The sequence below is a fragment of the Ovis aries genome, chromosome 3 (assembly GCF_016772045.2).
Source record: "Ovis aries strain OAR_USU_Benz2616 breed Rambouillet chromosome 3, ARS-UI_Ramb_v3.0, whole genome shotgun sequence".
In the NCBI taxonomy this organism is placed as follows: domain Eukaryota; kingdom Metazoa; phylum Chordata; class Mammalia; order Artiodactyla; family Bovidae; genus Ovis; species Ovis aries.
Window position 1 is genome coordinate 225,353,069 of NC_056056.1, and position 13,140 is coordinate 225,366,208.

The 13,140-nt window shown below is 58.9% G+C and overlaps 1 protein-coding gene across 1 annotated transcript in view; it reads right to left on the bottom strand.

The window, feature by feature from the left end:
* The window catches only part of TTLL8 (tubulin tyrosine ligase like 8), a 35,960-nt gene that overhangs the window by 17,294 nt on the left and 5,526 nt on the right, over nucleotides 1-13,140 (bottom strand). Inside the window, exons 3-8 of the mRNA XM_042247908.2 lie at nucleotides 9,420-9,558; nucleotides 8,775-8,848; nucleotides 6,803-6,931; nucleotides 5,556-5,670; nucleotides 4,187-4,306; nucleotides 2,139-2,325 (exon numbers count right to left, since the gene is read on the bottom strand). Coding sequence (XP_042103842.1) covers nucleotides 2,139-2,325; nucleotides 4,187-4,306; nucleotides 5,556-5,670; nucleotides 6,803-6,931; nucleotides 8,775-8,848; nucleotides 9,420-9,558 — 764 coding nt within the window. The remainder of the gene's footprint in view (nucleotides 1-2,138; nucleotides 2,326-4,186; nucleotides 4,307-5,555; nucleotides 5,671-6,802; nucleotides 6,932-8,774; nucleotides 8,849-9,419; nucleotides 9,559-13,140) is intronic.

Consider the following 13,140-nt stretch of genomic DNA (forward strand, 5'->3'; position numbering starts at 1 on the left):
TACTCTTTGGAAGAAAAGTTATGACCAACCTAGATAGCATATTAAAAAGCAGAGACATTATTTTGCCAACAAAGGTCCATCTAGTCAAGGCTATGGTTTTTCCATTGGTCATGTACGGATGTGAGAGTTGGACTATAAAGAAAGCTGAGGGCTGAAGAATTGATGTTTTTGAACTGTGGTGTTGGAGAAGACTCTTGTGAGTTCCTTGGACTGCAAGGAGATCCAACCAGTCCATCCTAAAGGAAATCAGTCCTGAATATTCACTGGAAGGACTGATGCTGAAGGAGAAGCTCCAATACTTTGGCCACCTGATGCGAAGAACAGACTCACTGGAAAAGACCGTGATGCTGGGAGGGATTGAGTGCAGGTGGAGAAGGGGATGACAGAGGATGAGATGGTTGGATGGCATCACCGACTCATCGGACATGAGTTTGAGTAAACTCCGGGAGTTGGTGGTGGACAGGGAGGCCTGGTGTGCTGCAGCCCACGGGGTTGCAAAGAGTTGGACATGACTGAGAGACTGAACTGAACTGAACTGATTTAGTTACTCAGTTGTGCCCAAGTCTCTGTGAACCCATGAACTGTAGTCTGCCAGGCCCCTCTGTGCATGGAATTCTCCAGGCAAGAATAATGGAGTGGATAGCCATTCCCTTCTCCAGGGGATCCACCCTACTCAGGGATCAAACCTGAGTCTTCTGCACTGCAGACAGATTCTTTACAATCTAAGCCACCAGGGAAGACCACAGAATGTAGAAGAAATCATTAAGGAGCATCTTCATGATGTGGAGTAGACACTGTTTGGTTAACCAGGACTCTAAAGGCCTTACCATTATAGGGAAAAATTAACACTGGACCTGATCAAAAAATACCATTAAGAGGTAAAAAGACAAGTCACGCACTAGGAGACGGCACACTTAGTACACATCTCCAACAAAGGCGATAAATCAGGTTTATAAACAGAGCACTCACTTCTTTCTCCTTGAAGATCAAAAGATTAGAATAGGCACGTCATGAGAAAAGAGGTCCAAATGGCCGACAAGCACATGAACCTGGGTTCAACAGTCATCAGAGAAGCGCAAAGCGAGAGCACAGCAGATGACCGAGGAGGGAGACCAGAGTGTGACGGTGTGTGTTGGCGTCGTGGGGGGTGGGTGATGCACCCGCACTGCCGCTGGCTCGTGGAGCTGCAGAACCAGTCTGGAAATCGGCTAAGCCTGGCGGTGACTGGTGTCTGACTGCCCCTCCGCGGCAGGAGCGGGCTCCCTGCGGTCAGGGTATGGAACCGGACTCGGCGCTAACTAACCAGCGGGTAAATCTCACAGGTCTCGAGCTGAGCACAAGTCACGTCTGCGTGACCAGGTCTCGAGCTGAGCAGAAGTCACGTCTGCGTGACCAGGTCTCGAGCTGAGCACAAGTCACGTCTGCGCGACCCCGTGGAGGTGCACTTCCACAGCCACACGGGTGGGGGCGCTGGGACTCGAAGGAGCCGTGGCCTCGCACACTTTCACCCCGCGGGACAAATGCCGTCAGCGCACGGCATGCCCTGCACTGCATCCATAGCCCATAGAAAAGAAAGGAAACACTCGACCCAAAAGAAGGGCAGGAGGGCTAAATCAGCAGAAATAGCCCTGGGACAGCGCGTGCGGGCCGCAGGCAGACCTTCCAGAACGAGGGCGGCTTTCCAGCCTTGTTCTCTTGGCCAACCGCCGCTCCCCAAGGGTGCTGGCCTGCCTCTGCTGCAGCTCCCCTCTGTCAGCCGTCAAAACAGCTCGCGCCCCTGAGCAGCAGGTCCGCGGGTATCGAGCGGCAATTGGAAATCGTGGAGTCAGGAGGCCTGGGCCTAACAATGGCTGGCTAGTCCTGACCGCCCAAGCCCAGCGGGCAGCCTGGCCGTGAAGGGGCCCCCACGCTGCTGCAGGCGTGAGGGACACCAAGGACACGAAGGGTGTGGAAGGTGCTGGAGGCAGCAGTGCCCACAGGCACCCCGGGTGCCATTTTACTGGGGCCTGCGCACCCCAGCACCCAGAAAAGCATCCCAGATGCCCCAGAGGCCAGACCTCGCCAGACGCCCGGAAGTCTGCCCGGAGCCCTCTGGGCAACCCTCACATCGCCCCGGAGCCCGCCAACAGGCGTCTTACTGGATGAGCGAGTAGTACTGCTGGATCAGATCGTCCCACTCGTCCTCCGTGAGGTCCCTGGTTCTGTCCTCGGTGAGGTCGATGTCCTCGTGCTCCAGCCGTCCCAGGTAGGCCTTGCACACCTTGCACGCGACATCCACGAACTGCCCCGACAGGCCCATGAGCCTCGGTCCTGCACCCTCGGGAACTGAAACCCAAGCAAGGCACTGAGAGCCCCGACCTCTTCCCGCCCCCGTGGAGGCCGAAGCCCGGGCCACCGCCCACCCCTGCCGCCCGCCCCCATGGAGCCTGGGCCACCGCCCCATGGAGTGGCACCCTAGGGGTGCCACTGGCAAAGGCCACCCCACCTGTCTGCACCTCAAGGCCTCATGCTGAGGGGTCCCACGCCTCTGGGTAGTCACCCTGGATGCCACACCTGGGTCTGGGCAGGTAACCTTTCCCCTCTGGAAGCTGCCCTCCCACTGCGCTGTGCCCACCCCTCTCTGCCCCTCCCCCTCCAACTGGACTCCCAGCCCCTTGATGGAAGAGAAACCACACTTCTGATGAGCTTGCCACAAAACCTCTGCTTCTGAGCACACACTTGGTCCTCAGTGAAACACAAATACCCCAACTTAAAAATGGAGGGAGGCTGAAAAAATTCTCAGTAAAGAATACATACAGATGATAAATAAGTATATTGAAAGATGTTCACCACCGTGTGTTGTCAGAGGAATGCAAGTTAAAACAATTAGACACCAACCCACTCCAGTATTCTTGCCTGGAAAATCCCATGGACAGAGGAGCTTGGTGGGCTACAGTCCACGGGTCGCAAAGAGTCGGACACGACTGAGCGACTTCACTTCACTACACACCCATCAGATGCAGAACAGTGACAGCACCAGATGCTGGTGAGCACGAGGAGCAAGAGGAGCTCGCATCGTTGCAGGTGGGAACGCAAAACGGGGCAGCAACCACTCTGGAGCAGTTTGGCGGTTAGTTTCTCACCAAACGAAGAAACACACTCTTGCCATGTTATCCAGCGGTCGTGCTCCTTGGTATTTACCAGGTGAGTTGAAAACTTAGGGCTGCACAAAACTCTGTATGCAGCTTTAATGCCAATGGCCAAGACTCAGAAGCAACCAAGATGCCCTTGGATGCCCAAGGCATCAGTAGATGGCTCGAGGAAGAAGCTGTCCGTCCAGACTGGGGAACGTTATTCAGTGCCAAAGAGAAGTGAGCTCCTGGGCCATGAAAAGGCACGGAGGAACCTTGAACGCACGCTACTAAGGAGAGAAGACTGAATCCCATGTAGCTTATGATTCCCGCTCTGTGACATCTTGGAAAATGCAGAGCTGTGCTGGCGATAAAAGGATCAGCTGTCAGGGCTGAAGGAGTGAACAGGCTGACCGTGGAGGACTTTTTATTGCTGTTTAGTTGCTCAGCCATGTCTGACTCTTTGCAACCCCGTGGACTGTCGCGCACCAGGCCTCTCTGTCCATGGGCTTTCCCAAACAAGAATACTGTAGTGGGTTACCCTTTCCTTCTCCAGGGGATCTTCCTGACCCAGGCATGGAACCCATGTCTCCTGCGTTGGCAGGCAGATTCTTTACCACTGAGCAGATTTTTAGGGCAGTGAACTGCTCTGAACAATACTATGTTGGTGGATACGTGTGATAGTACATTTGTCCAAACCAAGAGGAAGCTCTGGCATAGACTGTGGACTTTGATGATGACGTGTCACTGTGGGTTCATCAGTTACAAGGAATGTACTGTCTGGGGAGATGTTGATAGTGGGGGAGGCAGGGCAGAGGGTACATGTGCTATCTCTGGGCCTCCTGCTCCCGTCTTGCTCTGAAACTGTTCTATTCAAGTGAATAACAACCAAAAAAGACTCAAATTTGAGTCTTGTAGGCCTAATCCCACAGTGGGCCACGCCTCCAACGTGAGCCAGGAGTGCCATTCCCGTCGGATTCGGCGGGCTGAGACTGGGGGCGGGGCAGAGCCGCCGCCGCGTCCCGGGAGCCCCGCCCCGGCCTCGCCCCGCCCCGCCGCCCCGCCCACCCGCACACCTTTCCCGCTGGCCCCGCAGTGGCGGGCCTCCTCCCGCCTGCTCCTTGGCTTGCTCCTGCTGCTCTGCTGGCTGACCACCCACTTCAGGATGCTGGAGGCCACCGTGCGCCGGAAGTCGTCTGCAAGCACACAAGGCCTCGCCCCTCTGCCTGAGCCGGGGACGGGCCCTCGGCGCGCCAGCCACGCTCAGCCCCGACGTCCTGCCCGGAGGTGCGGGGCCGGGCTCCTGCCTCGTGGCCCTCTGAGGAGCCAAGCTCTCCCCACTGCCCCCTCGCCCACACCTCGCCCGTCCAACCTCGTCCCCCAGCCTCTGCAGAGAGGACTCTCACAGCCCGGACCTCCCCCGCGACCACGCATCCACCTGCCCGCGGGCCCAGAGGCGGAGCCGGGCACCCCCTCTGCTGCCGCTCTCCTGTGCTACCCGGGCCGCGGTCCGGGGACACCCTCAGCACCTCTGCCTGCCCAGCGTCCTCAGCCCTGCACAGACGGATCCTTCCAGGAGTGCCCTCTGCGGACAGCAGCGGTGCACTCCCCCTCACAAGAGGGGCCTCCCTGGAAGCTGGGTCCACAGCTCTAAGTGCGGGTGGCTCAGGGTCCCCCAAACTCAGGCTTGGGCCCGGGGCTGGCTCCGGACGCCTGTCACCATGCAGGGGCAGCAGCGGCTGTTCCCCACCCCGACTCCAGACTCTAATGCCTCCAACAGCGCTCCTGATGAGGGCGCCACAAAACCTCTGCTTCTGAGCTCAGACCACCCAGAGGTCTGTAAGATATCCCCACAGTTTCTCAAGCAAACCCCCTCCTTCCACACCTCAGGGGAGGCCCCCCTCAGCAGCTCCGGCCACCCTGGAGACACCCAGAAGCAGAGCGCCCCTCGCCCCCTTCCTGTCCTGATGCATGGACAGCCCTGAGCCCAAGGCCCGCGGGCGCACTGCCTGCTCAGGGCCAGGAGCTCCCCGCCTGCCGCCCTCGCGCCCCTCCTGGGTCTCTGCCCACACCCGCTCTCGCAAGGCCCCGCCCACTGTCTCCCACTGACCCTGCCTGGCCTGCATCCAGCCACTCACTCCTGGGGGCCGGCCTGGGGGCCGGGGGCAGGGCAGTGTGCTGGACAGCGGCCGCATCTCTACGGCCCCCAGATGGGTGCTCAGGAGACACCGGCACCCCCGCACAACCCCCTGCCTGCCCAGTCCTGTCCTTCTCTCTCCTGTACCCCTGGGCAGGTCCAACCAGGAAGCAGCCTTTGTCCCCAGCCCAGAGACAGAGCTGAGGGCTGAGATGGAACCGGGCCTGGCCCACCTCCAGCCCTGAGGCCTGTCCTGCGGGCGGGGGGCCAGGCCACAGAGAGGCCCCAGGTCTCCCGGCCCCACTCACCCAGGAACTCTTGCTTCTCGCTCTCGATGCAGAGGCTGTAGCAGCGCGGGAAGAAGGTGTCGGGGTTGGCCTGGACGTACCACGGCAGGCTCCGCATGCTCACACACAGCCCAATCTCCGGAGACAGCGGCACGTCAGGCCCACAGGCTGCGCCAGGCCCGCTTGGCCAGTCTGAGAGCCCGTGGGCCTGGCCGGGTGGCGCTGGCTTCAGTGGGCACCTTGGGGAGCAGACCCTCCCTGGCCCCCGGCCTCTCTGCCCCCCAGCCAATTGGCCAAACACCCAGGTTACCCGGCGAGCTGGCCAGGGCCTCGGCTCACCCTGTCGTCAGCGGCGGCTGCAGCAGGCCCGAGGGTGGACAGGGCCGTCTGGGAGTGCCCAGGGCAGAGGGTGCCGCATCCACCCTCCCACCCCCCATCCCTGCATGCTCGGCCTCCAGCCGGGAGGGGCGGAGAAGGGAACGCCCCAGTCTACAGTGTGCCCTCTCCCAACACTGCGCCTGCCTGATGCCACGCTTGTGGTTGGGCAGGCCCAGCCCGGCAGCCCGTCTAGGGAAACGGGCCCCCGCCCCGGAGCCATGAGGCCATCACTGCCTGGGGTCTCTGAAGGGAGCCCAGGCCCACTGCACCCCTGCAGGCAGCCCCCAGCCCAGAAGCACACCAGTGGCCTGAGGTCCTCTCTGACTGTTGAGGGGACGTCCCTCCTGCTGCTGAGGGGCACGTGCAGGCCTATCTGTCCCGGCTGGCCCCACCCCAGCCTCAGCCTTCAGGGTACATGGGGAATGGCTGCCTGGGGTGGCTGGTGGCTGAAAGTGAGTGAGGGTGAGAAGTGGGTGGCAGTGTCCCCAACAGCTGGAAGTCACAGCGCAGGTGAGGGTGGCCCACCCTGCCACCCCACAGACCCAGAGCCGCTCCAGGGCCCAGGGCCCAGGCCAGGCTGCGGGGGCAGCGGTCACTGGCCCTGTCTAGGGCTTGCCCTGCAGCCCAGAGGAGAGTGATTCTGTGGCCTTGGGCCCACCCAGGGACACGGTGGGAGACGCAGAGGCTCTGGGGAGGTTTGCGAGGAGCAGTGCCAAGCGTCTCTGACACAGATGCCAGGCAGCCTCTGGCCAGGCCAGGAGCTTCCAGTCCTGGGGAGGAGCTGCGAGGTGACCGGCGCCCCATGGGGCTGTCCAGCTCTGGAGGCGCTGGCATCTCAGGAGGCAGGGCGCTACCCCCTGCCCGGAGCCTGCCCCAATCCCCCCACTCACCTTGGTGGTGAAGGACGCAGTCTTCCCATAGTGGTTTAGCATCTGGTCGCAGCTCAGGCTGTGATAGTCGATGACGTCCCTTTTGATCGTCCAGAGGAAGTAGGGTGTTTCGTTTTTTACCAACCTGGACTGGCAAGAAGAAACCTTTATCAGTACCCAGCACCCAAGGCTCACGTCTCTGAGGGTAGGGCAGGCCCAAGGCGAAGGGCTCGGGGTTTAGGTTGAGAAGCACGTGTGGTTCCCATGCAGCTCCAGTCCTGACGGCAGCCTCGCACGTTCCTTGAGGGCCTCCCGCCGGCCCGTGTGGAGCCGCTGTGACCGCACATGGCTTCCCACGCAAGGGGACGGGGGGCTCGGACTCCGGGCGGCAGGGGCGGCAAGCGGGGTCTATGCTGCCCACCCCGCAGGTGCTCGCTCCGGGACACGCTGGCCGCGGCCCCAGGAGAGCCCCCTCCCCGGCCACCAGGACGCAGGCTCCTCTGCCGCCCCGAGCCATCAGGGTGCAAGGGCCCAGGACCTCGGCTGAAGCAAGACTGGGAGTCCTTGGTGTCTGTACTCTTCTGCTTGGTCAAAAATTCTAACCAAAGAGATATGAGGAGGGGAAAAGATTCTCCACGATCCTGCCCCTGGACATGACCCGAAAACCTTGGAGAAGACCCTTTGGGTCACGTCCGCAGACAGCATGTCAAGACCACCTGATGCCCGTGGCTCAGGTCAGCCCATCTTGAGCCCCGTGTTCCAGCAGGATGGCTCCTCCGGCATAGCATCACACAGCGCTGCTGCCGGGGGGCGGGCCGGGGGGGCGGGCCGGGGGCGCGGGCGAGGGAGGGGCGGGCCGGGGGGCGGGCCGGGGAGGGGGCGGGGGGGGGCGGGGCCCCTACTGGGGCCAGGCTGCCAACTCCACCGGCCGGGTCCCTGGACTCGGGCTCAAGCCCTTGGTCCTTCCTCCTGCTCTCAGAGTGACGTGGCAGCTCCTGCAGCCCCTTGCCCAAGTAAATCTCATCTGTTACAGGGCGTGATGAAGCATCGCAGATGGATGTATAGAGAGCATGGGGGCCACCCAGGCGCCCGAGTGGAGGCCCGCCTCCGGTCCAGAGCTAACACTCCTGCCCCCCAGGCTCCCCACACCCCCGACCCACAGCACCTCCCCAGCCTCGTGGTCGATTCGCAGAAAGGGATCCGTGCTAGGAACGGGCATGATGCGCCCACCGGCCTGTCAGGCCCTTGCCCGCTTTCCATTCGATCAACATTCTCTTCTGGTGGGTGGGCGCTTCACGTACTCTGAGCAGCAGATCTGGGCAGTCACACGCCCTGCAAATTTCTCCCCGAGGGACTGGTCTTTGTTCTGTTCACAGGGTTTTCTGGGAGCCGGCAGCTCTGTACATCAATGTGGTCGACGCATCCCATTCTCACAGTGCACACTTTCTGGCCTGGTTTTAACTTCCTTTTCTTCCCTTGAGTCTCAGTAACCCTCCATTACCTGCCAGCAGCCTCCCACAACCCCACGCAACTGCCTCCCTGTCCACTGCCAGCTCTGCCCAGCCCATGATGGCTGACCTGCCGCCCAGTCAGCATCAAGGCCTAGGAGCCCAGTCCTAGGTACAGCAGACTGCAGCTCCACCATCGCTGCCTGGGGGCTGTGCAACCCCGACCCTCGAGGTCTCCACAGATGGCAGGCTCAGCTCGTCTGCTCACATGGGAGCACAGACACGGGCACACGGGGAGGCCCACGTGGACAAACACACAGGGCACACGGGGAGGCCCACGTGGACACACAGACACGGGGCATACGGGGAGGCACAGACACGGGCACACGGGGAGGCCCACGTGGACACACAGGGCACGTGTACAAAGGCGCGTCCTCCAAGCTGGGTGTGACTGGGGCTTTGCCGCCACCCCCGCCTCCCAGGGTGTGGCACAGAGGAGGAGGTAAGAGCCTGGCCGAGGCTCCCCACGAGCCCACAGGACCTACCATCACATCGTGGACGTCGTCTGCTTTCTCCAGAGCCACATCTTGATTCTCTTTGCCTTCAGCACGTTTGTTTTCTGCAAACACAACATACAGGAAATCAGAGAGTCACTGACCACAGCCAGGCCCACCACGGGGCCCAGGGCAGAGCAGCGCCCCCACGGGTCCCATGAGGAGCCCGGCTAAGTCAGGCTTGGGCCGTGGTGCCCCTCGAGCGTCCACTGAACGGTCCTGGGCCGTGAACTGCGTGCAGGCCGAGTGGAGTCCCTGGAGCCAGGGGGGTGCAGGCTCTGTGGGGAGGGGGCACAGGCCTGGCTGGGCTCGGGGAGGACGAGGCGGAGCAAGTGCGGCAGGGGGCCAGGCAGGGGCCAGGAGGGAGCTGGGCCCAGAAGGCCTTCGAGGGCCAGGCCGCCGACGGACAGCGGACAACGTCCGGGCATGGGGAGGCCTGGACGTGGATGGGGAGACACCTGAAAGTGACCAGAACCAGGGTTTGAAAGGGCTCGTCGCCGCCTGGCCTCTCGGCCCCGCCCCTCCCCCGGGGAGAGCCACAGCGCAGGGCCCGCAGCTCCACATGGAGCCCACGCACTCTGGGTCTCCGTGACAGACACACGCATTTCACGCAGAACACACACGCCGATACTCTACCTGGCACCGTTTCCCCGTCGCTGTCTACGCTTGGCACGAGATTGGTCAGAAAGTGGAACTTCTTTTCCACCCAGCCCTTCCTCCGCAGGGCGGTCCGGATCACTGGGTAGTGTCCGCAGATGGAGAAGATCTTCTTTTCCTCAAATTGCAAGTGTATTTGAAATTAAAGAATGGAAACCGAGTTGAGCCTGTCCCTGTAAGAGGAGTCTGCAGCCAGGGTGAGGGGTGGTCCTGGTGGGGAGACGCTCCACTCCGCTCCGAGAATCAGCGCAGCTGCCAGGGCGGGGCAGGCAGCCCCCAGGCAGGCCCACGCCTGCTCTGTGCCCACGGCCCCGGGTGTGGGGGCCTTGCACACACAGGCCTCGCTCACACTCACCCAGAGGAGGCACAGGCAGGACCCTGGGGCTTCTGGAGGCTCGGACCTCAGCTCGGGGCAGGTCGAGGTCTGAAAGGCGGGCCTCGGGGCGGGCCCGGGATCTGTGCGCTATGTCTTTCTTTCCTGTGCAAAGGTGACTGTCCCACACACTTGGGGACGAGGAGGTGCTTGAGGTTTGAGGAGGGGTCGGGGGGCAGTCAGATGCCCAGGAGGGGCCAGAGGGGCGGTGCCCCCACCCAGGGCTAGCGCCAGGGACGGGGGACCCCACCCACTACTGTGGGGATGAGCCAGCTGCCTGGGGCCAGGCAGAGGCAGACAGCCCTTTGCTTCCCAGCGGACAGTTGAGCAAGGAGAGGGACGGTCATGCTGGGGTCGGGCGCCCACACTGCTGAGGACCCACCTGAACACATCTCGTGGGCAGCGGTGGGGACCAGGGCCGTGGGCAGCAGTGAGCCTAGGGCCTCATGAGCTTGTGAGAGCGGGACGGGGCAGGGGCAGGAGCGGGAGGCGGCTCAGACTCACGGGGTCCCTAATTAGACTCTGAATTTGAAAGGCAGGTGACCCTGGGTGGGCCTGGCCTAATCAGGGGTGCCCCTGAAAAGAGGGTCAGAAATGGAGAACAGCAGGGACGGCCTCTCCCCACTGCTGGCTCTGAAGGTGCCGCACATTCTAGTCTCAGGGAAATCAATCCTGCCGACAAGCTGAGAGAGCTCCGAGGGGTTCCTCCCGCTGTGGGCCTCCAGATGCAACCCGCCAGCTCGGTGCCTCGACAGACACTGAGCAGAGGGCCCGGCCTGGACCCTGGCCCACAGGAGCCGGAAGAGAGCACGTGGGTGCGTCTAAGCAGCTAAGGCCGTGGTGGTCCGTCACACAGCACTGGCGGGAGGGCCAGGGCCTCCTGCCAAGGACGTGCGGGCTTGTGGCCAGAGGCTGGCAGCCCAGCTCCAGTGCCCCCTCAGGGGACCGCAGGGCTCCTTCTGCTCAGAACACGGTCCGGAGCCTGGCCTGCCCCGCTGCAGGGCGAGGGCTGTGCACCACGACAGGGGCCGCAGTGAGGAGGGGCGGGGGTGACGACGGCAGCAGTCTCGGCGCCCACAGCTCTGGCAAGACTCCCTGCCCACATCCCCAGGCTCTCTGCTGAGCTAGCGTCAGACTGAACGACTCCAGAAAACTGGACTGGCTGTAACAAGCCAACAGAGTACAGAACAGAAGGGAACTAGAAAAGGGCAACACGGAGGACTTCTAACACGAGAGGGAACATGCAGTTCTAAAAGGAGCCAGTCCACAAGGAGGCAGGAAAGGAGAGGAAAAAAGAGCAGAAACCGAATGGATGAGGCCCCTCGGGAATATGCCAGCACTGTAATTATGGACAAACACACAAAATGCTCCCGCGAAAAGGTAGGAAGTGCCAGACTACATCTTTTTCTCATCTCAATTTATGTTCTTCACAAGAGAAGATCAAAAGTACAAGCCTACAGATAGGTAGAGAATAAAATGATCCAAGTATGAAGCAGAGAAAGCTTTGCGACAAATATCCGTCACTAAAGTAAAGAAAAGCATTGTACAATGTGAAGCAAACATTCACTTGGCATAATACATTTGTCTGCACCCATTAGCAGAGCTATAAATTACATACAGCAAAAACTGGGAGAAACACAAGCAGACAATTCCACAGTTACACCAGGAAATTTAACATGCTTCTCTCAGTAAATTAAGGAACACAGAGACAAAACAAAAATGGAAACAAACCCCTCAAGTCTGGAAAACTTGAAGAACTCAAGGGAAAACCTCTTCCCTGATGACTGTGAGCAGAGCACTCTACACCGACGTCTATATGAATTAACAAAACGCTGGGCAGAAAGCAGGTCTGAATATATTTCAACGGCAATATATTATACCGATTACATTCTCAACCACAGTTAATCAAACCAGAAATCAGTAACAAAATAACCAGAAACAACCTTCTTTATTGTTGTCCAGTCGACTGCTTAGCCATGTCCGATTCTTTGCGACCCCAAGGACTGCACACGCCAGGCTCCTCTGTCCTCCACTATCTCCCAGAGCTTGCTCAAATTCATGTCCTTTGAGTCGGTGATGTTATCTAATCATCTCATCTTCTGTTGTCCCCTTCTCCGTTTGCCTTCAATCGTTCCCAGAATCAGGGTCTCTTCCAGTGAGTCAGTTCTTCACATCAGGTGGCCAAAGTATTGGGGTTTCATCTTCAGCATCAGTCCTTCCAACAAATATTCACGGTTGATTTCCTTTAGTATTGACTGGTTTGATCTCTGTGCTGTCCAAGTTTTCAAAAGCATCAGTTCTTTGGCACTCAGCCTTCTTTATGGTCCAACTCTCACATCTGTACACGACTACTGGAAAAACTGTAGCTTTGACTATATGGACCTTTGTCGGCAAAGTAATGTCTCTGCTTTTTAATATACTATCTAGGTTTGTCAGAGTTTTCCTTCCAAGGAGCAAGTGTCTTTTCATTTCATGGCTGCAGTCACCATCTGCAGTGATTTTGAAGCCCCCCAAAATAAAGTCTCTCACTGTTTCCATTGTTTCCCCAACTAAAGTGATGGAGCTGGATGCCATGATCTTCGTTTTCTGAATGTTGAGGTTTAAGCCAACTTTTTCACTCTCTTCTTTCACTTTCATAAAGAAGCTCTTCAGCTCCTCTTTGCTTTCTGCCTAAGGTGGTGTCATCTGCAAATCTGAGGCTATTGATATTTCTCCCAGCAGTCTTGATTCCAGCTTGTGCTTCATCCAGTCAGGCATTTTGCATGATGTACTCTGCATGTAAGTAAGCAGGGTAACAACACACAGCCTTGATGTACTCCTTCCCAATTTTGAACCAGGCCATTGTTTCATGTCCAGTTCTAACTTCTGCTTCTTGACCTGCATACAGGTTTCCCAGGAAGCAGGTAAAGTGGTCTGGTATTCCCTTCTCTTTAAGAATTTTTCATAGTTTGCTGTGATTCACACAGTCAGAGGCTTATTATAGTCAATGAAGCAGAACTAAATGTTTTTCTGGAATTTCCTTGCTTTCTCTATGATCCAGCAAACGTTGGAAATTTGATCTCTGGTTCCTCTACCTTTTCTAAACCCAGCTTGTACATCTGGAAGTTCTCAGTTCACATATTGCTGAAGCCTAGCTGGAAGGATTTTGAGCATAACCTTGCTAGCATGTGAAATGAATACAACTGTGTAGTAGGTTGAGCTGCTTCGGCATTGCCCTTCTTTGGGACTGGAATGAAAACGGACCCTTTCCAGTCCTGCGGCCACTGCGGAGCTTTCCAGACTTGCTGATGCACTGAGAGCAGCACTTTCACAGCATCGTCTTTAGGA